Source organism: Pristiophorus japonicus, chromosome 14 (assembly GCF_044704955.1).
Source record: "Pristiophorus japonicus isolate sPriJap1 chromosome 14, sPriJap1.hap1, whole genome shotgun sequence".
In the NCBI taxonomy this organism is placed as follows: Eukaryota; Metazoa; Chordata; class Chondrichthyes; family Pristiophoridae; genus Pristiophorus; species Pristiophorus japonicus.
Genome location: NC_091990.1, coordinates 36,060,901 through 36,087,531, shown reverse-complemented (window position 1 = coordinate 36,087,531; position 26,631 = coordinate 36,060,901). Strand labels below are relative to the sequence as shown.

At 40.5% G+C, this 26,631-nt stretch overlaps 1 protein-coding gene across 2 annotated transcripts; it reads left to right on the top strand.

Moving 5' to 3' along the window:
* Nucleotides 1–890: 890 nt before the first annotated feature.
* On the top strand, nucleotides 891–24,030 carry LOC139279873 (hydroxymethylglutaryl-CoA lyase, mitochondrial-like). Of its 2 annotated transcripts, XM_070899158.1 has the most exons (9): nucleotides 891–988; nucleotides 2,481–2,558; nucleotides 5,315–5,422; nucleotides 7,083–7,178; nucleotides 9,159–9,307; nucleotides 11,935–11,998; nucleotides 12,308–12,496; nucleotides 14,802–14,927; nucleotides 20,982–24,030. In XM_070899158.1, the coding sequence occupies exons 1-9, from the start codon at nucleotides 911–913 to the stop codon at nucleotides 21,081–21,083; spliced, it is 990 nt and encodes a 329-aa protein (XP_070755259.1). In that variant the 5' UTR covers nucleotides 891–910; the 3' UTR covers nucleotides 21,084–24,030. The 2 variants fall into 2 exon arrangements, with proteins under 2 accessions (XP_070755259.1, XP_070755260.1); XM_070899159.1 differs by lacking the exons at nucleotides 891–988; nucleotides 2,481–2,558 and adding an exon at nucleotides 4,747–4,804.
* Nucleotides 24,031–26,631: the final 2,601 nt, after the last annotated feature.

Below are 26,631 nucleotides of genomic sequence, written 5' to 3'. Positions count from 1 at the left end.
GCCACGCTCTCAAATGACTCAGTGAAATGTTCATGGTGACCTAGCAACCCATGTTTGTTGACAGAGCCTGTGAGGTCCAAATCCCTGGGCTCCGCAGCTGACGGAGCTCTCCAGCTGACCGTCTACCCTAATTGTACATGTGTAATTTAGTTTTTGAGATGAGTTTGTTAGGCTGTAGATAGGTTAACGGGGCTAAAAGTTGTCTCAAGGTTTTTTGCACTTACGTGGATTCTTAGCTTTTTGAGTACTGTTAAAAAAAATTCTAAATGTGAGGCTTTTAAATGCTTTAAAAGCATTTGATATCAAATTGATCTAATTATTGTGCTCAAATGTCATCCTCATTTTGCTCAGGAGATGCATTTTTGCCCAGAACTAGAAAATTTCATTCATTTTGCTTCCAATTTCCACCCCTCCGTCCCCTTCACATGGTCCATCTCAGACTCTTCCCTTCATCTGTCTCCATTTCTGGGGATAGGCTATCTAACATCTACTATAAGCCCACTGGCTCCCACAGCTACCTGGGCTGTATTTCTTTCCACCCCGCTTCCTGTAAGGACTCTCTTCTATTCTACATCTCTAACTTTTCCAGTTCTGACAAAGGGCTCAGACCTGAAAACGTAAACTTTTCTCTCTCCACGGATACTGAATGTTTTCAGCATTTTCTGTTTTTGCTTTGTATTTTTATATAGTACTTTTAACGGTAGTACAACGTCCCAAGGAACGTTATCATACAAGGAGATAAAACTGCCTTGTCCCGCCCAACCCACATTCCAACAGCCTCGCGCTCAGGGATAACCAGGGCGGGGCTAAAGGCTAAAGGTCACATGATCTGAAGCGTGGGTGAGCCGGATTGCTGGAGCCTGCCTTGAATCTCGCGGGAGTAGCGGCGAGATTTGACCGGGAGCTAAAGATGGCGGCGCTAGCGATGGTGCTGACAAGGATGCGGTTCCCTGTAGTTAATGCGGCTGCGTTTCACCGGGCGTTTGCTGTGAGTGACAACATAATAAACCTGACAGATAAGCATCCGGGAAAGTTGTGCTTTGATTTGTTTGTAAAGGGGGAAACGTAATTTGTTAATGGCCTTCGGTTTTTAATGCGCTGCTCTGAAGTGTTTGACGGAAGTGAAGGTGAAAAAGTGACCTGTTTACGTGTATATCACATACAAAAAGTCATTTCTAATATTTTTAATCGCACATGTGTACTTCAAGGTGCAATGCTGTACAACGTGTACATTTAATTTCATTTTCTTGGTTACCATTGGCCCTGTTTTGGCAGGTGTTTTGAGCCAATATTTTTGAAGAGTTCAGTTTTTAAAACAAAAATTCCCTTTCTTGCCCTGGAGTTTTGGCTGAGATCTTAAACTGAGGCTTCATTCTAATACTTCAGCTGGATCTCTAGCACTATTCATTAATCTTACTGTTTGTAGAATCTTGCCTTATTTGCTTACACAATTCATTGTCTGTGAAGTGCTTCAAAAGCCATTCAGTGCAATTGAAGCACTTCGAGATGTTTTGGAAACCTGTTGAAAGATGCAATATAAATGCAAATCTTTCACTTCTGTGAAATGATAGAATGTGTAGCTCTTATAGCACTACTCAGCATTTTTTTGTGGGTCAAAATATTATAAATCTGTTGAACAAACTGTGAACCCCACTTATGTGGTAAGTGGGAGAAAATTTTAATTGGAAGAGTTACATTACACTTTTCATAGCAATGTCAGTTTCCAAATTTTAGAACCTATATTAGTTCCTTTTTAATTTTGAGTGTTGTCTGATAGAAACTTGTTTTATTTTCTGGCAAAGTTATGTCATGCAAAACCTAAAATGGGAAAGCAGCCTATCCTATATGTCAATGAAGAAAATGTAGCAACAGTGTTGACTTTAGGTTGTGGATCTGTCACGAGATTGCAATTGGTTGTGCCACTGTTTGTACAATATTGATAAAGAATTGAGTTCATTGGCACAAAATATGTTGGGTTGGGTCAGTGCTAGATTTTATTTTAAATATGATTTATTTTTGTTTAACTATATTTGATTTTATAATTTAGATTTTTATAATTAGTCAAAATTTAGCACAAAATTATGCTATCCTAAATTATGCCAAAAATTATGGGCACTTCAACAATTATCAGAAGCGTAACTAGATTTGATTTTTTTTTGTGCCTTCTCTACCACACATTTGCGAGCCCTTGTGTTTACTTTATATTTTGTGCGTCAGCTCATTTCTTGTTTTCCTTGGTGTTTAGTCTAAAAAGACAACACTGGCATTGAATCAAGGACATGTTGTTGGGTGTTTTGTTGACCTTTTTATTAAGAGTAAATATATTTGCAGAGTGCATGGCTATTTGAAAACATAGTTGCTTTTTGTAGTGATGATTGCAGAGAGATCTTTGATACCATGGCATAGAAGCAATGCTAAAATCTTATAAGCAGTGAATAATATTGGAAGATATTGACAATTTTTCCTTAATGCTAATGCAGGCTAGTGTGGCACATTCTCTGCCTGAACAAGTGAAAATTGTGGAAGTTGGACCCAGAGATGGATTACAGAATGAGAAGGTAATTCACAATATGCCAAGCTTTACATTAAGAACAGAAACAGTTATTCAATTTACCTACCCTAAAAGTGGCTTTACTGACTATAAAGCTCATTTTAATTGCATTGCCACAATCTCAACAAAAGATGTGGTTGCCCAGTCAACAATTTTATTTAATGGTTTTTAAATGTTATTACAGTTCTTTGGTTGGTTTCATATAGTTTTGCGTGCAGGAAATTTTTTTTTCTCTCAGTTAACAGAGGATTTTAATCACCTAATGTGCTATTTGTGAGAGACCCATTAAAAAGCACAGTGAAAAGTCCTATTCACCACTTGGTGCGAAGAGCTTGCTTTACAATTTTTCAGTTGCAAATAAATTGCTTTTTTGAACTTTAACAACAGGAAGTTAATCTTGAAAAGGATAAAATTCACCTTTTGCTATAGATAGGGGGCTAATCAGTGAAATAGGGAAGAACTGCCAAAGGGCAGAATGAATCCAATGCAGTAACAATACAGAGGAAGGAAGCAAAGAAATATTGTAGAAAGAAGGGATTACTGTACTTTCTAGTAACCGTATCCATTTTTCACACTGACATTATTAATAAGGCCTGACTAGAGATTGAAATCAAAAATGTCAATCTCAACATCTCTGGCTCTGATTGAGTTTATCCAGTGAGTTGCTGAGTTTTTCAGACTAGAACAGGGTGGCAGTGGGGGCATTATAATTGGCCTTGTTCCCCTTGGTAAGGGAGGAGAACCTTGTCCACGGTTCCTGTTCCTGATAATTAGCTTTTGACCCTCTCTCTACTTTTCTGCTTCAGTTTGATAGAAGTGTACACGTGAGGAGGTTAGATTAGGACAAAACGAGATTAAGCTTTAATGCTTACTGCAGCTAAAATGCATGATGAAACTGATTCATCAAGGCTCACACATGAATAATAATCCCCAGCAAGGGGGACAGTGCAGAAAATTGACCAAAAAATGCGTATGATTTTTTTTTTAATTATATTTTTTTCCCCCCAATTCTGACAGAGGAGACCAATAAAACTAAATTGCTATAATTTAAAACTTGTATTAAATCTTTATGTATTTGTTGCTATGAATGAGGCAGTTGACTGACCGCCAAAAGACCATCGCTTGAGTGTTAAGCACCTTGTGACATTTTACTACTTTAAAGGCTCTATATAAATGCAAGTTATTGTTGCGTTCATTCAACCCACAGTTGAGTTCTGCATCTAACACTATTGAAAGCAAGCCTTTGGATAAAAGATGTTTAATGGGATGAGGATATGATATTCCATAAATTGGATGGAAACCCCACTTTTAATATTATCAAGCTTCCTTTTTTGTCGCAATACAGAAAGTAGCTTATTTTTAGCCTGATTTTGCATGTAAAGCATTAAATCATTATTCTACTGACAAAAATTGCAATAGCCGTCCCGAGTGGGAAAGTACAGCGTAGATAATACTTGGTCACACTTCTGTTCAGTGAATATGTGCTTTTGTCAGCTCTACCGACCATATGTTGAAATTAAATTAACTTGATATTAATAATCAATAAGGCCATAACAAAAGCAAACCAAGCACTAGGGTTTATTTCTAGAGGGATAGAATTGAAAAGTAGAGAAGTTATGCTAAACTTGTATCGAACCTTGGTTAGCTCACACTTGCAGTACTGTGTGCAGTTCTGATCACCTTTTTGATACAGAAGCACTGGAAAGGGTGCAAAAAAGATTTACAAATCTGATACCAGAACTCGGGAAAAGGATGAACAGGCTGGGTCTCTTTTTCTCTCTCTCTTGTAAAGAGAAGGCTGAGGGGGTGAACTAATAGAGGTCTTTAAAATTATGAAAGGTTTTAATAGAGTAGACATAGAGAGAGTGTTTCCACTTGTGGGGAAGAACAAAACTAGAAGCTATCAATATAAGATCGTCATCAAGAAATCCAATAGAGAATTCAGAAGAAACTTCTTTACCCAAAGAGAGTGAGTATGTAGAAGTCACTACCACGGAGTAGTTGAGGCAAATAGTACAGATGCATTTAAGGGGAAGCTGGATAAGCATATGAGGGAGAAGGGAATCGAAGGTTCTGCTGATAGTTTGTTTTCTCTTTATTCACATTCACGGGATGTGGGCGTCGCAGGCAAGGCCAGTATTTATTGCCCATCGATAATTTCCCTGAACTGAATGGCTTGCTAGGCTGTTTCAGAGGGCAGTTAAAAGTCAACCACGTTGCTGTGGGTCTGGAGTCACACATAGGCCAGACCAGGTAAGAATGGCAGATTTCCTAAAGGACATTAATGAACCAGTTCGGTTTTTACAACAATCTGGTAGTTACATGGTCACCATTACTGATACTATCTTTATAATTCCAGATTTATTTAATTAAAATTGAAATTCCCCAGCTGCCGTGGTGGGATTTGAACTCATGTCACTGGATTATTAGTCCAGGCCTCGGGAACACTAGTCCAGTAACATAACCACTATGTTACCGTTACAGTTGGATGAGGAAGGATGGGAGGAGGCTCAAGTGGAGCATGGACTGGTTGGGCCGAATGGCCAGTTTCTGTGCTGTATATCCTGTGTAATGTAATTGTATGATAACTGAGCAGAATTCATAATAAAAGTACAACAAGCAGTGGAAAAGGAAAAAGTCATTATGAAAAGTCTCATTGATATTAGATCAGTTGTTAAAACCATTCTTAATATTTGTTTGTAGATTTTGTGCCTGTCATTTTAATGCAGAATTTTTATGCCTTGAAAATGTTTTTGCTTGTAGGTTATTGTTCCGGTTGACGTGAAAATTCAGTTAATAAACCTTCTCTCGGAGGCTGGATTGTCTGTTGTGGAAGCAACGAGCTTTGTCTCTCCAAAATGGGTCCCTCAGGTAAGCAAGTCAGAAATTGGAACTAGCCTTGAGAACAGCTATTGCAATCGGACCTGAGCGTTGAGCAGTTTCTGGACCCAAACTCCAAGTTATACATCTATCACTACACTGTTTTAAAGGTTATGCTCACTGGGAACTGAAAAGAGTACAATCTAGATAAGGGTCAGAGTAAGTACTTTTTTGAGGGGGAGAATCTGTTTACTACTGTCCTGTGATGTGTTTTATTTTCCTCCCCCATGCAGCATCAAACTGATAAGAAAATAAAAGTATTGATAGGATGTTGGTAGATTTGGAATCTGAGACAAAGTAAATATTAGTCTCTGAAAAACTAAACTTTTAACATTTAAAAAAAAATGTTTTACACTGTTGTGATCTTTTTTTAATTTGTTACCCACATGTAGACTCGTGTCTTTAACTATACATGGCAGATTGCTGTATTGTATTCTGTGTACTAAGCAAGGTTATGGTACTGAGCCAGTGTTGCAGCACATTGCTGCAGGATACAGTTTTGGGGTATATTCGCGTCCAGTTGTTAATGTAAACGTAATAGTTGGCGTGAATATAAAATGGGTTTTGCCATTTTCTATTTGCACTGACTTTTTTGCTCACATTGGAGCCTGGAGGAAAATGTATCCCATGTTGGTCACTCTTTACATTCCCATTCTTAACCAGGCCACTTGGGGTGAGGGAAAAGTACCAAGAAAACTCTGAGGGCCCACGTCGCCAGCGCACTTAGTGCCTGCTTACAGAATCAAATTGATTTAAGTTCTAAACTTGCCCTTTCAAGCGAGGAATAGTTTGTGGCACTGATGGATCTAAAAGAAGGTAGAAAAATGGACAAGGAAATGTGTAGTTCACTGGGGTTCAAAAATGTAATGCAAGGGCACATATTCACAGCTGTGAATCAGTACATGGTGAGTTTCTTGTATTTCCCAGGCTATCAGACCTTTTTATAGAGTCCTGGCACCACTTCACAGGGAAAGAAATTCAGAGGAAACACCCACTCACCTGCTGAGGCTGGCATAAATGCAACATTGCCCAAGGCCTGGAAAGGGGTTGCCTACCAGTCCTTTTGAATTGAAAGGATAAGGTCGGGGGAGCCGAAAAGAGAAAAATAATTTTTGCCCATTTTTAAAAATGTGCCTTTTTAATGATCCTTAGCGAGCCATGGCGTGCTCATCACTGTCTAGTTCTTTTAAAAACAGAAATGCCACACAGTACAAATAACTGATCTCTGCACTCGAATTCAAGTGTTTTGAGCATCCCTGTTTTTAATCGCTCCACCATTGGCAGCCGTGCATTCAGCTGACTAGGTGCTAAGCTCTGGAATTCCCTCACTCATCCTCTCCGCCTCTCTCTTTAAGACAATCCTTAAAACCTACCTCTTTGATCAAGCCCTGTCCTAATTTCTCCTTATGTGGCTCGGTGTCAAATTGTGTTTGCTATCACTCCTGTGAAGTGCCTTAGGACATTTTACTACGTTAAAAGCACTGTATAAATGCAAGTTGTGGTACTGATTACTTGTGGCTATTGCTACATTATTTTACAGTGGAAATGGCACTTCATGTTGTTCTTAGTCAGTTAATGTCATATGTCAGTGACTACTTGTACTTGACTATTCTATATATTGGAATGTATCCATTGCCTGTTTCCTGTGTAGATGGCTGACCAGAAGGAAGTGATGCAAGGAATCCAAAAATATCCAAATGTGAGCTACCCAGTGCTGACTCCAAACCTGAAGGGGTTTGAGACTGCGGTAAGTGTCTATTTCCAAGACCTGCATGTTTCCATTATTCACTTAATGGGACAAAATACTTTTCATTGACACCTTTTTAAAAGAAGGCCTTTATACCGAACTGAATACAAGAATCCTTTCCAGCAACAGGCTTAATCTTGCAAAATAATTTTAAAGTAAAATTAAAATGTCAGTGTTGTACTGTGTTAAATGCACAATGGGAGTGGTTAGATATTTTGAATCCTGATTCTAGAATGGCGATCCTGCCAGACGCAGACTATTTAAAAGAAAAGCTTGTTCAGAAGTTAATTGAAAAAAAAATCTGCAAATGCTAGAAATATGAAGTTACAAGAATACACGAGGACCATCAGTATGCAAAAGGAGAAAGACATTTATATTTCAGGTGTAACCCTTGTTCAGAACTCATTGTAGGAGCCCTCCTACATGCATCACCGTATGGAATTGACTATTCTGACAATTGGATTTGATCCTGGTCTTTGTTGAGTTAACTAATCTCACCAGGGTTAGTGGTGAACTCTTTTAGTCCAGGAGTGCTAAAAGTCACTTAAAAGTCTGATTACTATCTAATAATCTGCAAGCTTTGTGTCATTTAGTTTTAAAATAATACTTCAGTTTAAGCTTTTGTGTTCAAGTCTTCAGCTATAATTAAACATTCCAAAAAATTGAGTATAACTTTGCTTTCAATGGCAGCAGGAGGTTCAGGATGTCAAAAAAGCAAACAATGGGAGTTTGTGTGCCTCAGTTGGAATAGTGCCACTGTGCTGCTGGTATAAAAGTCACCTACATTTATTTTTTAAAATCAGTTTTTCACTTTTTAATGTTCAAATGTTTTCTTCTTGATTGAGATTGGCTCATTTATTTTAGTTAGCAGATCTATTTAGTTAGCCTCTGATCTATTGGACCGATTGTTAAGATATGTGTTTTTTATGTAAGCATACAAAGTATTCATAGCTCTCTCGGTCGGTGTCTTGTAAATTAAGATATGTATTTGTCATTCCTTTTTAATTGGATTTATGCATGAGGTATTGTCTACTTGGGGGAAGAGTAAGATCTGAGAATTCCCTGGGGTGGTGTTTCTGATATTTGAATTGGATAAAACCCAATACGAGCTGAATTTGTAGTACAGTAACAAAAGCTTTCAGTTTGACAGTTGAACTATTCAGAAGCTGTGCTTGCTGAGAGTACTTAAATCATTATATTTTAATTGCATTTGTATTTACTTGTATTTTTGGAATTTTCTATTTATTCTTCATTTTGTAATTAATGCAATTTGTTGTTTTGGCCTGTAAATGTCTGGTCTGTCTGGTACTAACCAGAAAATTGCAAGAAAATCTGGTGGTGTAGCACAGGATTGCACTAAATTCAGTAATTGGTTTACTATAAATGGCAATACCACTGAAGGTAAACATGGTGTTAAGCTGTGACATCATTGTAGAATCCTTATTCCAGATGATTCCTGAAATATAAATATCTATGAAATGTAATTTACACAGGATACCTATAATAATTTTCTGTGTTTTTATAAAAGCTTTTTTGGGCATTTTAAAATGTTAGCAAGTTCAGGATCTGTTATAAAATAGAAAATACTGTAGTGGGTCCCTTTTTTTAAATTAAAAAAAAAACAAAAGATAAGTTAATATTTATGGTTGTAAACTGAAAGGTAAACTCCCTTGCAGAGTTGAACAAAAAAGGGACGAGAAAAAACAAGTAAAAATAGAGTTGGCTACACTGACTCCTGTCACGGTCAGTTAACAGAATTTGCTATTGGTGTAATCCCCTAATTTTCCTACTTTAGATTAGCATAATCCTACTTTAGATTAGCATATGTACCTAATTTTCTTTATCAAGAACTCCCTGTTGACTCCTGTCTTATTTATAATGATCCATGGTGGCTTAATCTGGGATCGGGAGTTTGGTCTGCAATGTCCCATTTTATTCTATCTGTGTGTGGTGAGGAGCATAACGTACTGTTTTTCACAGCTCCTAGCAGGCGCAAGAGAGGTAGCCATCTTTGGAGCTGCCTCAGAAATGTTCAGCAAAAGAAATATTAACTGTTCCATTGATGAGAGTCTACAGCGGTTTGAAGTGGTGATGAAAGCAGCGAAGGATGCAAACATTCCAGTCCGAGGGTATGATTACAAATCTTTCACATTTTTATTTCTATTTTCTATTGAAGACCACTTCAATTTCCCCTCTCACATAAATCATAAATAAATGTAATCAAAAATGTAATGAAATTAGCTTTCACTTTAGCCCAAAACACACACTGATGTAAGAAATGTCCTGTGTATTGCAGCTTTAAAGAACAAAAGTAAAATGGCATTTCTTCATCTTGCTCACTAAGTGGAAGGTTGTTGCAGCTTACCAGTAAGGTTTGCTATCAATAAAAAAGTGTTTATGGTACTGTAAATGATAAATAACTGGAGGTTACTCTGTGTAATATAACTTATTCCTTTTTTAAAAAAATCCTCCCAGTTTTCTTCCCCTTTTTCCTTCCGCTCAAGACGGTGACTAATGTTACAATTTAGTTCTACAAATGGTGGTGCTTTATTGGAGTGGCATTTTATCATGCGTGCACATAGACAGTGAGTGTTGGCAGGCTAATTGACCCTGCAGAACATCGCAGCTGTGCCAATTCCAGTATGCACTTAATGCCCATACATCTATATTTGCCAGCAAAGGTCACTGGATAGCAAAAAGTAGAACGAGCTCCAGCTGACTTCCTGTCCAACCTCCTAAATCAAGGACACAATTGTAGTAGCCCCATATTGCTGCCCTGGCTGAGATTAGTAACTCTAATCAAGCCAGATCCCGAAACTAGGACCGTGGGACTTTCCTGATGCGCAGTACATAAACTTCGACTTGTACTGCCACTCTTCTACCCTGCACCAAGTCTCTCTCACCAATCACTCCTGTCCTTGCTGATGTACATTGGCTCCCTGTCCCCAATATCATTTAAAATTCTGTTCCTCATTTTTAAATGTCTTCATGGCCTTGCCCTGCCTTATCTCTGAAATTTCTTCCAGCCCTGTATCCCCTGCTGAACACATTTTCATTCCCGCCTCCTGTGCATCCCCCTCTTTTTCCCCAGTTAAAGCCTTCTGCCACCTTGGTCCTATAATTCTGGAACTACCTACTTAAACCTCTCTGCTCCTCTCTCCAACTTTAAAATTCTCCAAAACCCATTTAAAAAAAAAAAAATTGTTCATGGAATGTGGGCATTGTTGGCAAAGCCAGCATTTGTTGGCCATCACTAATTGCCCTTGAGACAGTGGTGATGAGCCACTGCCTTGAACCGCTGTGGTGAAGGTAATTCCACAGTGCTGTTACAGAGGAAGTTCCAGGATTCTGACCCAGTATCAATGAAGCTTCGTTTGTCTACCTTTCTGGCTTGGTGCCTGTTTATTTATGCCTATTTGTGAAGCACTTTAGGTCATTTCTTTGTTGTAGGGTGCTTTATAAATGTACGTTATTGTTATAGGCCTCAGTAATATGTCACATGGTGCATTTATCTACTACATCACAGGGGAGCTGCAAATTATTAATTTGTTTCCTGGAATGTTTCAGATGATGCTCAATGTATTGGAAATACCTTCTCAGCTGAAGTAGATGAAAATTTGAATCCATTACTTGAGAGCGTACCAGCAAAACTGTTGAGCTCTAGTAGACTCTTGTTAAAAGTTTTTTTTTCTTGAGTGAATTTACTAAGAAAATGATGAAATAATTTGTATTCACGAGTTACGTTCAAGGTCTCGGATTCTGATCATTTTTCTCAATATGTTCCTGTATAGTATGAAACATCCAATAATTAAAATCAAGAAGAACTCTTTTTAAATTTATAACCTGGTTTCCTCTGCAATAGCTTCTCCAAGAACTCAAAATATATTGAAACTGAAAGCCTCAGGTTCTTTTTTTAAACTTGAGCTACACATTCTTCTAAAATATTTTATAAATATAATTTTTATTAAATTGCCAATTTAAAGATTTTAACCCCAACAGTCTCAGGGCATCTAGCTAGTTTTTTTAGAGGTTGGTGATAGAGCTGTCGTACTGTTGAACTCAATAAAACAGAAATCTCTTTCTCACCCTGCGCAGTCTTGTCACTGCAAAGTTTAAATTTAGAAAATTTACACCGAGAGAGGACGGTTATCCATGCCCTGCCCTGACACGAATGTGCACCTGCAATGTGCAGTGCTACAGCAGAGAAGCTTGGAAGAAAGGGAGTGCAAAGAAAAGTCTGAGGAACAATAAGGAAGGACTGGATAAGATTTTTATAAATAAATAAGTGCATGTAACTAGTTGGTATATTGTGATCAACTGAATTTGTTGGTACTGTATTTACTGTTTTCTGCTGGGTGGGGGGTGGCTAGTAGCCTTGTAAATATGACGCAATCATCTTTGCACCAGCATGGGTTAAAGAACTAGCAGAGTTTCAACACCGCTATTTACAGCAAGAGAAACTGATACTGATGATCAAGTTGTAGCTGGTGATTGTGCACATAAGGTGAAACAAACACTGTGCTCACAAAAAAGTAAACCGATTCAGTTAGCAGATTGAAATCTGCAGCTGTGTTCTGACCAATTACAGATCTGACTTTAGTTTAGGGTTTCATGGATAGTTGTAGCTATTAACTATCCATACTGCCTGGTTTTAGATAGAGGAGGCCTATACAGAGGCTCTCCACTTTAAAAAAAAAACAACTTTATTTCTAGACTGAGAATCCACTAAATTAACTTAATTTTTGTACTGTTTCAGATATGTGTCCTGTGTGCTTGGCTGTCCTTATGAAGGAAATATTTCCCCTATTAAAGTTGCAGAGGCAAGTATGGTGGGAGTGGGGGAAGAAGAGAGACATAAATTAGAATTTACTGAAGCATAACAGATTTCTTGCACTAAGATCTTTGGGACATTTTATTATTGAATCACTACATGATAAAATGTTGATAAATGAACAATTTTAAACATAAAAACAGATATGGTTGTATTCTCTTCTCTCTAATTTAGTGATATGCTGCACTAAAGTTGTACAAGACTGACTATTGAGATGCATTGCAGAATCAACAGAACTGATGGAAAGTTGCCACTAAAGACCATCATTGCCCTGGCAACTTAACTATGCTTTTTGCAGGTGGCCAAGAAGCTTTATTCCATGGGTTGTTATGAGATATCCCTGGGGGATACCATTGGTGTAGGAACACCAGGCAGTATGCGAGAAATGCTGGCCGCTGTAATCAAGGAGGTTCCAGTCAGTGCACTAGCTGTACACTGTCATGATACGTATGGCCAGGCTCTTGTCAACATCTTTGCAGCATTACAGGCAAGTGATTTTTAAATTTAGGCTTTTAGTGGATTTTAACTGGGAAGCTGAGTTTTAGTAAATTGTTTTGATAAACTGAGTTTCAACAGAGCGGCAGTTACTCACCAATAACCTGCTCACCGATGCCCAGTTTGGGTTCTGCCAGGACCACTCGGCTCCAGACCTCACCACAGCTTTGGTCCAAACATGGATAAAAGAGCTGAATTCCAGAAGTGAGGTGAGAGAGACTGCCCTCGACATCAAGGCAGCATTTGGCAAAGTGTGGCATCAAGGAGCTTTAGTAAAATTGAAGTCCATGAGAATCAAAGAGAAAACTCTCCACTGGCTGGAGTCATACCTAGCACAAGGAAGATTATTGTGGTTGTTGGTCAATCATCCCAGCCCCAGGACAACGCTGAAGGAGTTCCTCAGGGCAGTGTCCTAAGCTCCACCATCTTCAGCTGCTTAATCAATGACCTCCAACAAGCGAGAGTAACCATCGCCCCATAATATTCAACGTCATTACCATTGCCAAATCCTCCACCATCCACATCCTAGGGGGGGGTCACCATTGACCAGAAACAACTGGACCAGCCACATAAATACCATGGCAACAAGAGCTGGTCAGAGGCTGGGCATTCTGTAGCGAGTGTCTCACCTGACTCCCAAAGCCTTTCCACCATCTATAAGGCACCAGTTAGGAGTGTGATGGCATACACTCCACTTGCCTGGATGAATGCAGCTCCAGCAACATTTAAGAAACTCGACACCATCCAGGACAAAGCAACCCACTTGGTTGGCACCCCATCCACCACCTTAAACATTCACTCCCTCCACCACCGGTGCACCATGGCTGCAGTGTGTACCGTCTACAAAATGTAGTGCAGCAACTCGCCAAGGTTTCTTCAGCAGCACCTCCCAAACCAGCGACCTCTACCACCTAGAAGGACGAGCAGCAGGCGCATGGGAGCACCAACACCTTCAAGTTCCACTCCAAGTTATACACAATCCTGACTTGGAAGTATATTGCTGTTCCTGCATCATCGCTGGGTCAAAATCCTGGAACTCTCTCCCTAACAGTACTGTAGGAGTACCTTCACCACACGGACTGCAGCAGTTCAAGAAGGCGACTCACCACCATCTTCTCAAAGAACAATTAGGGATTGGCAATAAATGCTGGCCTTACCAGTGACGCCCACATCCCATGCACGAATAATAAAAAAGATTACAAGTAACCAATTTCACAGTTGTAATACTTACTTGAATGTAGAATGTACTTATTTGTACACTTTGAACTACAGGACATTCAGCGAGTCTGCTGTACCCAGTTACACGTTCATAGGCATAATCTCTGATTCAATTAAATATCTGGCTTATTTGAGATTTTTCTGAAGTTTCAAGTATACTTCTGAATAAAGCCCTGTATGCAACATTCTTAATTTGTACTGGGTACTCGTTTTAAACAGTGCAAAACTGGCCAGTTACAGGCAAGGCAGATTTAATTATCAATTTAGCTTTCCTTCTCGCCACTCTATTTAATCAGCAGAGTTTTCTATTGATTAAAAACTGATCACTAGTGATCGGGCTTTGAGATCCACAAGGTGATTTTATTTTTACCATTTAGATGTTGATGGTAAGACATTTAACGTGATTGTGATGACCAAAAAGTCTGAGTTGGTTGTATTGGCAGCCCCTCACCCTACTAACAAAAACAAGAGAGATGGACAGAACTTGTTACTTTATGGCTGGGACAATTCCTTTTTTTTAAGTCAAACTGTTAATCTTTGGAATACAGCCACAATACATAAAGATTGATTTTTTTTTTGGGGGGGGGTGGGATTTGTGCTACTAGAAAATACTGGGGGGAAATGCCTCTTTAATCATTGCCATCAGAAAAACTGCAGTATCTGTGCAAAAATTGAATAAATTAACACTAAATTAACTGGTTCAAAAAATAAATTGAAGCCCAAGGACATCTTAGTTGTGTATGGTATACTCAGCTACAGTGCCAAGGGATGATAAAACATGGGTTCCCCTCCCCATGACTAGGTGTCTATTTTCAGGCACCCTGGCAGGTCAAGTAGATTATGAGGGTCAGTTGACCTGTGTATCTTCACCTTCTAGTGACTACCACAAAAGCAGCATGAAAAGTGGCAGTCGGGTAACCGGTTTTACTGATTTCCATTTTGAAATGTAGTAGCCTCGATAATCTTTTTGTTGCCCTGGAAGTACAAGGCTACACAGTAGTGTAGCTATTAACCAGTACTGTAGCTATTAACATTCAGAAAGTGTGCTGCTAAGCTGGAGTTTTCCACCTGTTTTACAGATGGGAATCTGTACAGTGGACTCGTCAGTGGCTGGCTTGGGCGGCTGTCCTTACGCACAAGGGGCATCTGGAAATGTGGCAACTGAGGATGTCGTGTACATGTTGGATGGGCTGGGAATTCGGACAGTAAGTATGCCTTCCAAGGAGAAGTGTTTTCATTTTAACTTTTCAGATTGTTCTAGGTTCGACAGCATGTTCACAAATATCAATCAAAGAAAATTTAACCCGGTGAACTTTTTGTATTGAAAGTTCAATTCTTTATCTCATGAGATAGCGAACTGGCATGGAAGGATTCTTCTAATTTACATCTTTTGCAAGCCTCTTGCCACAAATTAGGCTTTTCAGCTGATTAGTTGCATCTGACATTCCTTGCACTGCTATTAAGAAGTGCATTTCTTGAAGTTCTATTAGGATGAGATTTATTATGTTATCTCATTCCCCTCAATTTCTCCCACTATTCTGTAGCTAATTGTGCCTGTGGGTGTAGAATTTAAGTACTGAAATTTTAAAAATGAAGGATCTTATTGCTGATTCCGGGAGGTGAAATTAATGCTATTGAGTGCCAGTCCGAGGAGCTGGCTTGAAGCTTGACAGAGGGAAGTATCTAATAAACTTAGTTGAAATTAAAGCTTAGAAATTGCTGTCTGTGTGTTGTTCAGGGGTTAACTCTGAGCTTTGGGCAGATATACTCCTGGTTTACATATTATGCACAGTGGGTCAGCCAATGAAAGGGAGCAGCAATTAGGTGGCATTTAACCAACTAGAGTAGCCCTGGGAAGGCAAGGCCACCTGTTGACCCAACCTAATTATTGTAGAATTAACCATTACTGAGTGAGGAAAATTAGTTTAATAAGCCAGTAGTTGTCAACCCTTCTGCAAGAACTCAGGTTTATTGATTAGTTGGGACAAGACTGAAGGTTAAATTTCAGTTTTCAATGCGTCCTCACTTTTGTATAGTCAAAAGTATAAAAATTGTCAACATATCAGTAAGTAACCTGTTAACAGTGTTGTCGCCAAATTAAGTGTATCTAAGGGTTCAGTCATGGCAGGAGAGCTCGGTCACGTGATATGCTCCTCCTGTACTATGTGGGAACTCAGGGACACTTCCGGTGTCCCTGACGACTACGTGTGCGGGAAGTGTATCTGCCTCCAGTTCCTGATGGACCGCCTTGCGAAATTGGAGCTGAGGGTGGATTCACTCTGGAGCATCCACGATGCTGAGAATGACGTGAGTAGCACGTGTAGCGAGTTGGTCTTACCGCAGGTGAAAGGTCCACAGCTAGATAGGGAATGGAAGACCAGCAGGAAGAGCAGTGCAAGGAAGGTAGTGCAGGGGTCCCCTGCGGTCATCCCCCTGCAAAACAGATACACCGCTTTGAGTACTGTTGAGGGGGATGCCTCATCAGGGGAGGGCAGCAGCAGCAGCAGCCAAGTTCATGGCACCGTGGCTGGCTCTGCTGCACAGGAGGGCAGAAAAAAAGAGTGGGAGAGCGATAGTGATAGGAGATTCAATTAGAAGGGGAATAGATAGGCGTTTCTGCGGCCGCAACAGAGATTCCAGGATGGTATGTTGTCTCCCTGGTGCAAGGGTCAAGGATGTCTCGGAGCGGGTGCAGGACATTCTGAAAAGGGAGGGTGAACAGCCAGTTGTTGTGGTGCACATTGGTACCAACGGTATAGGTTTAAAAAAGGGATGAGGTCCTACGAGACGAATTTAAGGAGCTAGGAGCTAAATTTAAAAAGTAGGACCTCAAAAGTAGTAATCTCGGGATTGCTACCAGTGCCACGTGCTAGTCAGAGTAGGAATCGCAGGATAGCTCCGATGAATACGTGGCTTGAGCAGTGGTGCAGCAGGGAGGGATTCAAATTCCTGGGGCATTGGGACCGGTTCTGGGGGAGGTGGGACCAGTACAAACCAGACGGTCTGCACCTGGGCAGGACTGGAACCAATGTGCTGTTGGGGAGGAGTTAAACTAATATGGCAGGGGGATGAGAACCCATACAGGGAGACAGAGGGAAACAAAATGGAGACAAAAGCAAAAGACAGAAAGGAAATGAGTAAAAGTGGAGGGCAGAGAAATCCAAGGCAAGAAACAAAAAGGGCCACTGTACAGCAAAATTCTAAAGGGTCAAAGTGCAATAAAAGGGCAAGCCTGAAAGCTCGGTGCCTCAATGCGAGGAGTATTCGGAACCCAGGAGAGGGCTCTGAGCTAGTTAGAGTGGGTGAGAGCTCAGATGAACAGGACCCCAAGAAAGAATGCAAAAGGCAGGAGGCAATAGAGCAGAGTAGCACTGGGGTAAGTGTAAACCACAAGGTGATAGGAAGAGACAATATGTATGAATATAAAGGGGCTGCAGGAGGGGTCAAAACTAAAAATCATGGTTTAAAAACTAGTATTAAAACACTCTACCTAAACACACGCAGCATTCGAAATAAAGTAAATGAGTTGACGGCACAAATCATTACAAATGGGTATGAGTTGGTGGCCATTACAGAAACGCGGTTGCAGGGTGGGAATTAAACATATAGGGGTATCTGACAATTCGGAAAGATAGACAAGAAGGGAAAGGAGGTGGGGTAGCGCTGTTAATAAAGGATGATATCAGGGCAGTTGTGAGAGACAATATTGGCTCTAATGAACAAAATGTTGAATCATTGTGGGTGGAGATTAGAGATAGTAAGGGGAAAAAGTCACTGGTGGGCGTAGTTTATAGGCCCCCAAATAATGTCATGGTGGGGCGGACAATAATCAAGGGAATAATGGAGGCATGTGAAAAAGGAACGGCAGTAGTCATGGGGGATTTTAACCTACATATCGATTGGTCAAATCAAATCGCACGGGGTAGCCTTGAGAAGGAATTCATAGAAAGCATACGGGATTGTTTCTTAGAACAGTATGTTACAGAACCTACAAGGGAGCAAGCTATCTTAGATCTGGTCCTGTGTAATGAGACAGGAATAATAAACGATCTCCAAGTAAAAGATCCTCTCGGAATGAGTGATCACAGTATGGTTAAATTTGTAATACAGATTGAAGGTGAGGAAGTAGTGTCTCAAACGAGCGTACTATGCTTTTTAAAAAAAAAAGGGGACTACAATGGGATGAGGGCAGAGTTGGCTAAAGTAGACTGGGAACACAGACTAAACGGTGGCATAATTGAGGAACAGTGGAGGACTTTTAAGGAGCTCTTTCATAGTGCTCAACAAAAATATATTCCAGTGAAAAAGAAAGGCGGTAAGAGAAGGGATAACCAGCCGTGGATAACCAAGGAAATAAAGGAGAGTATCAAATTAAAAACCAATGCGTACAAGGTTAGTGGGAAACTAGAAGATTGGGAAAATTTTAAACGACAGCAAAGAATGACTAAGAAAGCAATAAAGAAAGGAAAGATAGATTACAAAAGTAAAATTGCACAAAACATAAAAACAGATAGTAAAAGCTTTTACCGATTTTATATATAGTGACTAAAGTAAATGTTGGTCCCTTAGAAGATGAGAAGGGGGATTTAATAATGGGAAATGTGGAAATGGCTGAGACCGTAAACAATTATTTTGCTTCGGTCTTCACAGTGGAAGACACAAAAACCATGCCAAAAATTGCTGGTCACAGGAATGTGGGAAGGGAGGACCTTGAGATAATCACTATCACTGGGTGGGTAGTGCTGGACAGGCTAATGGGACTCAAGGTAGACAAGTCCCCTGGTCCTGATGAAATGCATCCCAGGATATTAAAAGAGATGGCGGAAGTTATAGCAGATGCATTCGTTATAATCTACCAAAATTCTCTGGACTCTGGGGAGGTGCCAGTGGATTGCAAAGCAGCTAATGTAACGCCTCTGTTTTAAAAAAAAAAAGGGGGCAGACAAAAGGCATCTGTAGTGGGGAAAATGCTTGAAGCTTTCATTAAGGAAGAAATAGCGGGACATCTAGTTAGGAATAGTGCAATCAAGCAGACGCAACATGGATTCATGAAGGGGAAATCATGTTTAACTAATTTACTGGAATTCTTTGAGGATATAACAAGCATGGTGGATATGGTGTATTTAGATTTCCAAAAGGCATTCGATAAGGTGCCACACAAAAGATGACTGCAGAAGATAAAGATACGCGGAGTCAGAGGAAATGTATTGGCATGGATCGAGAATTGGCTGGCTAACAGAAAGCAGAGAGTCGGGATAAATGGGTCCTTTTCGGGTTGGAAATCAGTGGTTAGTGGTGTGCCACAGGGATTGGTGCTGGGACCACAACTGTTTACAATATACATAGATGACCTGGAAGAGGGGACAGAGTGTAGTGTAACAAAATTTGCAGATGACACAAAGATTAGTGGGAAAGCGGGTTGTGTAGAGGACACAGAGGCTGCAAAGAGATTTAGATAGGTTAAGCGAATGGGCTAAGGTTTGGCAGATGGAATACAATGTTGGAAAATGTGAGGTCATCCACCTTGGGGGAAAAAAACAGTAAAAGGGAATATTATTTGAATGGGGAGAAATTACAACATGCTGCGGTGCAGAGGGACCTGGGGGTCCTTGTGCATGAATCCCAAAAAGGTGCAGCAGGTAATCAGGAAGGCGAATGGAATGTTGGCCTTCATTGCGAGAGGGATGGAGTACAAAAGCAGGGAGGTCTTGCTGCAACTGTACAGGGTATTGGTGAGGCCGCACCTGGAATACTGTGTGCAGTTTTGGTCACTTTACTTAAGGAAGGATATACTAGCTTTGGAGGGGTTACAGAGACGATTCACTAGGCGGATACTGGAGATGAGGGGGTTACCTTATGATGATAGATTGAGTAGACTGGGTCTTTACTCGTTGGAGTTCAGAAGGATGAGGGGTGATCTTATAGAAACATTTAAAATCATGAAAGGGATAGACAAGATAGAGGCAGAGAGGTTGTTTGCACTGGTCGGGGAGACTAGAACTAGGGGGCACAGCCTCAAAATACGGGGGAGCCAATTTAAAACAGAGCTGAGAGGGAATGTCTTCTCCCAGAGGGTTGTGAATCTGTGGAATTCTTTGCCCAAGGAAGCAGTTGAGGCTAGCTCATTGAATGTATTCAAATCACAGATAGATAGATTTTTAACCAATAAGGGAATTAATGGTTATGGGGAGCGGGCGGGTAAGTGGAGCTGAGTCCACGGCCAGATCAGCCATGATCTTGTTGAATGGCGGAGCAGGCTCAAGGGGCTAGATGGCCTACTCCTGTTTTTTATTGCAGGTCTCCAGAGTGCCTCTCCAACCTGTGAAGCCTCCTTAAATACCTGTGCTCTCAAGGGATTATGGGATCCCTTGGGACTCCAGGGGATGAGCCCTCTGGTGGCTGTACAGAGTAAATACAAGTATACATATATAATAGATAGTATGCAGGTTGGGTCTCTACTCATTGGAATTCAAAAGAATGAGAGGTGATCTTATCGAAACGTTTAAGATTATGAGGGGGCTTGACAAGGTGGATGCAGAGAGGATGTTTCCGCTGATGGGGGAGACTGGGGGCATAATCTTAGAATAAGGGGCTGCCCATTTAAAACTGAGATGAGGAGAAATTTCTTCTGAGGGTTGTAAAAGTGTGGAATTCGCTGCCTCAGAGAGCTGTGGAAGCTGGGACATTGAATAAATTTTAGACAGAAATAGACAGTTTCTTAAATGATAAGGGAATAAAGGGTTATGGGGAGCGGGCGGGGAAGTGGACCGGAGTCCATGATCGGATCAGCCATGATCTTATTACATGGCGGAGCTGGCTCGAGGGACCGTACGGCCTACCCCTGCTCCTATTTCTTATGTTCTTTATTTAACACTTTTCTATCAAAGTTACCTTAGTTGAGCTTAAATGATCAGAACACCTTCAATTGGTTCTAATTAGCAGATTTTAACCTTTTGGGATACATGCAGTGTATGAGTCATTTGAGACATGGATGTGCTAAGTGTAGAATGCTGAGGAGGACAAAGGTGACTTTGAACATAATTCCTGAAGCTCTCCTCCACTGGGGTTTCCCTTGTCATTTCTGGGTCGGTTGTAGACTAATTGATGGAGATTGATTGCTCTGTTTAATCAAAAATTCATTGTATCATGCAACTACCACAGTGGTAGAAGGCAAACTAAATGGACCTCGGTCTTTTTGTGTCTAGTAATTTCTATGTTCAACATTATGACTGAATAAATCTCTTGCTCTGTATTTTTAGGGAGTAGATCTGCAGAAGTTATTGGAAGCTGGTGCATATATCTGCAAAGCCCTAAAAAGGAAAACCAGCTCCAAAGTCGCTCAGGCATCTTGCAAATTGTAATGATCCATCTACTAATAGACACAGAGACTGAATGGATGAATAAATGAGTACTGTGAAAATTCTCCGGCCTACAACTTCCACCCTCCCCGGCACTATTTAAAACATTACTGACAGTTTCTTATTTTGCTCTTCTGGTTGTAAGTTTGAATCACATTCAAAAGAGATGATGCATAGACTGTTTCCTAGATGTGTCATCAATTAATGTGAGGAGCAAGTTGGAGTTTCAACAACAGCCTGATGACCCTTTGAGTGCTGATGGGCTCTTTTCAAAATATATAAATCATCTCTTCCATAATCTCTGGAAAATGGGGTTCTGTGCATTTAAGGTGAATGGCATAAACTAAAGAAATAGAGAACCAAAAAACTGTTCACTTTGAGGTTTGCCTCCCATTGAAATGTTTTGTTTTGGGGCTGAAATAGAACTACAGTCCTCAGAAAATTGTTTGGCATTGAGCATTTTTCTTCTCATTGAATACAACTCTGGGTCTATTTCCTTGTTGTAATTTCTATGTATAATATGCTAGATTCTGAAAAGTGTATTTTTTTTAAAAAGTACTTGTTCCCTTTAAAGAGAAGGTAACTCTAAGTGCAGGCATTATCGATCAATTGCAGGTGCTTGCTCTCAGATTTGTACCTCATAGGTACCTAGTGTTCCTGCCATATTACAAGTCCCTCTAGGCCCATTTATCTCCTGCAGTTGAGAAGGTGAACAACCTCCTGGGCTTCTGCAAAAGCTCTCCTGAGCTAGCTGCTTCATGTCCGAGATGTAAAGTTATAAGAGAATATGCACAGTATACTATGGGATATAAAGATTCTGAAGTTATAGACACATATATGATCGTGTGTGTGGTTCCTATTAGTTTTAATTTCATTATCCTGACCTGAAAATTAAACTCTCAACAAAGCTGTTCTGTATTTTAAGTTGCAAAAAATATGACTAGAAATTTATTTTTAAAGTCTGTATTAATAGAAATCTGTTGGTGCCAAGCTGTCAGATATTCTGTTTGATTTACAAAGAATCTGCTATTCTTCTGTAGCCTGAAGTAGAAATTAAACTAGATGGCACTAATTCAGGTCAGTCACAGAAGCCTACTTGTTATCATGAAACCTGCTGAGACGACCGAAAAATAGTCAAACGTTGCTACATTTTGGAATTTCAATAGACCATTTTCCACTTTAAAAAGTGCCTCATTATAGCTGCCAGAACTTTTTTTAACTTTTGATTTATTACAAGCCATGGCAGTGCAGACTCTGCCTTAAAGAGCTAAACCATGATCACCCCAATAGCTTCTAACTGTGATGCCATAATTCAGTTATCACAATCTTATATTGTAAAGAAAGTGTGATTTTACACCTTTTACTAAATGTGTGCATTCTAACATACAATACAGGTACGGTAGTACAATAGTATGTTACTTGAATAGTAATCCCAAGGCTTGATCAATAATCTAGAGAATGTAAACTCAAATCTCACCGTGGCAGTTTCCGAATTTGAATTCAGTTAGAATCATCTTTCTATTTCTGGAAATAGAAAGTTGGTATTAGTTTATTTTTTTTTAATTGGTCATGAAGCTATCATTGTTATAAAAACAAGTGTCCTTCACCTACCATCCTTATCCAGCCTGGCTGTTACATGACTGCAGTCCCGCACCAATGTGGTTAATTCTTGCCTGCCTCGTGAAATGGTTTAGCAAGCCACTCAGTTGTATCAAACCCCTATAAAGAATAGCAAAACTTACTGTAGTGGTTCAAAAAGCTGGCACACCACGACCTTCTCTGGGCCAGTAGGGATGGGCAATAAATAATGGCCTTGGCAGTGACACCCATATCCTGAGAATGAACTTTAAAAAAAATTGTATTTTTAAAAATAAAACTCCCTCTGAAGAATTAAGAGCAGTAACTTATGATTTCCAAAGGGAATAAACTTGATCCAGCAATTTTAAATTGTTTTCCCAATACCTTTTTAAATTGCTATCTTTTATAACTCTTCTGAAATAATTAATTTTAAAAGACCCGAGAAAATAAGGTACAACAACTAATGTCTGAGCCCTCAGCTGTGGCTCAGTGAGTAGCACTCTCACCTCTGTGTCAGAAGGTTATGGGTTCAAGTCCCATTAAAGGGACTTGAGCACAAAAAAAATTTAAGCTGAGGGAGCCCTGCACCATCGGTGGTGCCGTCTTTCAGATGAGACGTTAAACCGAGGCCCTGTCTACTTTCTCAAGTGGACGTAAAAGATCCCATGGCACTATTTTGAAGAAGAGCAGGGGAGTTATTACTTTTCTGAACCAGGGAAACAACATTTGGAATAAATTGGCAAACATTTAAATTTCCTTTTTATATATATATACATTAGTAGACCATATATATTGCGGAGACACCAACGCACTGGGAGGAAAGACGCACCAACGTCCCTGTTCTCGCTTAGGCCAACATCCCCAGCATCGAAGCACTGACTACACTCGACCAGTTCCATTGGGCGGGCCTCATCGTCCGCCTGCCCAACATGAGACTCCCTAACCAAGCGTCCTACATGCCAAGCGAGCCCCAGGTGGGCAGAGGAAACGTTTCAAGGACACCCTCAAAGCCTCCTTGATAAAAGTGCAACATCCCCACCGGCACCTGGGAATCCCTGGCCCAAGACCGCCCAAAATGGAGAAGAGCATCCGGAAGGGTGCTGAGCACCTAGTCTCGTTGCTGAGAGCATGCAGAAACCAAGCGTATACAGTGGAAGGAGCGTGCGGCAATCCAGGCTCCCCACCCACCCTTTCCTTCAACCACTGTGACAGAGACTGTAATTCCCGCATTGGACTGTACAGTCATCTGAGAACTCACTGAGTGGAAACAAGTCTTCCTCGATTCCAAGGGACTGGCTATGATGATATATTAGTGTACAAAATCCATTTATTTCAATGTTGGATTTGAAAACTGTAAACTGTTAACGTCGAAGTGGTGAGTTTTTTTTAAATTGCATTGCACAAGATTTCCTTTTTAAGTAACTGAAATTTTTTGCTGTCAGGAACAGTTTTAAATGTCAGATTTCTAATTGCAGTTGCCTATAGCTATGCAATCTGGCCGAATAGATTGTTGTGTATATAATCTTGATGTTTGACCAGCTCAAATTGAACTAATAAAGGATATGTATTTAAATGTGTCTTTTGTGAGGTTTTTTTGTATTAAATGTCTTGTGTGTATCACATCTAACAACGTGTTGCACCTTTTGAAAGTCTTGCATATCTATTGAGCATTAGTAATTAAGACCAACTTTCAGCCAATCTGCTGAAATCACATTAAATATCCAATTGACAATGTGAACAAAACAAAAGTAGTTTGATTTTCGATAACTCGGTAAGGAACGAGTGATCAGAAAACTGAGCAGTCAAATTGCTCATTTTGTGAAGTTGATTTGAGCTGGTAATTTAATACTCGCTCTGTAAATGCCTGAATTTCTCCTGATTGGCAACATTCATGTTGATCACCCTTAATCCAGAATAATACTTTTAAATTGTGGTGGTAGGACAAGGAGGCCAAACTAGTAATAGTTTGATGAAGCAATGGGCAGGGGGGCAGGGGGTGGGGGGTGATCTGTAGCATTTTGTTGGATGGATGAATTAAGGTGGGTTGAATAGCCTTCCTCATTTGTAAGTATGTGACCGTGGCAAGGTCTTACCACCTACATTTAAGTTCCACCTACTTCCTCTGCTGAGTTCCTGTGACTAGCCCTCTACAATCTACTGCGCTTTGAATCCTTGGCCCCAAGTCATGACCGGCCTGCCTCTCTTCCCTTTTTTTCAGCCATGGTTTTTGTTACGTCTTGGATAAGGAGTCAGACTAGATACTGCAAGCTCAAAGTAAGTGTGACCGTCGTCCTTTATTACAGATCTCAGAGTGCCTCTGCAGCCTGAGAGGCCTCCTTATATACAGATGCTCCCAAGGGATTGTAGGATCCCTTGGGACTCCAGGGGATGAGCCCTCTGGTGGTTAGACATGGTAATTACAGGTTTACATACATATCAGTTTTCGTATTAGCTGTTGCAGATCTCGGCTCAATTGCAATTAGTTGGCAAATACAATTATATAATCTTGCAGTTGAAGAGCTGAACTTTGCAACAACTAATGATTAAACCTTGTGTGAAGATGAACTTAGGGTGGCAGAGGGCAAATGGGGCAGATTCGAGTTAGACTGAAGATCTTCAGTGTTTCTTAGCTCACTTGCTCGTCTGCTTTAAGTGCTCTGACCTGCCTACCTCTTTGCTCATTCCCTCCAACTGAGTGCTTGTTGACCTGCCTACTTGCTAATTCCAAATACTACTTGGCCTCGTCACTCCAAATATTTGCCCTCCCCAAGTGTTTTCTGGGCTGTCAACCATAAATCTTTCCCAGCCTGCCAATACTTGATAAAGGAGAGATTGTGTCTGGGAGGGACAGCACTGAAGGAAGTTGGAAGACAAAAAGAAACACACGAGCAAGCAGCAGTAGTAGTATCCTTAGCTGGAGGAATATGATGTGAAACTGACCCAAAAAATTTGAACACTTATCAAATGATATTTGGTGATTATTGTCCAGGATGGCTATGTTGCTTGAGTGATATGGAGGCAGAAATGGACCTAAAAAAATCAAAAACAAATTTATTTTTTGCTCCAGAGCCTCAAGGTTTTATTGATATAAAATTGAGTTTGGCCACCTGGCCCCTCCCAAGGCAGGCACACTTTATTTGTTCTCTCATATGCAGCGAACAAAATCTTCATAAACACTTCAGATAAGGTGCCTCTTGTTCCTTGCTTTTTGCCATTATCTTCATTAAAGCCTCCTTGATAAAGTGCAACATCTCCATCGACACCTGGGAATCCCTGGCCCAAGACCACCCAAAATGGAGGAAGAGCATCCAGGAGGGCACAGTCAGTGGAAGGAGCATGCGGCAAACCAGACTCCCCACCCACCCTTTCCTTCAACGACTATCTGTCCTACCTGTGACAGGAAGAGTGTAATTCCCGTATTGGACTGTACAGTCACCTGAGAACTCACTTTTAGAGCGGAAGCAAGTCTTCCTCGATTTCGAGGGATTGCCTATGATGATTGTGGTGTCAGGCTGCAGCTCAGTTGGTAGCACTCGTTTGAGTCAGAATATTGTGGCTTCAAGCCCAACTCCAGCTACTTGAGCACAAAAATCTAGGCTGCCACAGCTGCACTGTCATAGGATGAGACGTTAAACCGAGGCCCCATCTGCGCTCTCGAGTGGACATAAAATATCCTGTGGCATTTTATCGGAGAAGAGCAGGGGAGTTATCCCGATGACCTGGCCAATATTTATCCCTCAATCAACATCATTAAAACAGATTATCTGGTCTTTATCACATTGCTGTTTGTGGAAGCTTGCTGTGCGCAAATTGGCTGCCGTGTTTCCTACCTTACAACAGTGACTACACTTCAAAAAGCGCTTTGAGACGTCCTGAGGTCGTGAAAGGCGCTATGTAAATGCAAGTATTTTTATTGTGCTTCCAAGTCAGTGCAAGATAGTGGTGTAAATACACTGTTAGCGAGAGAAGAGCG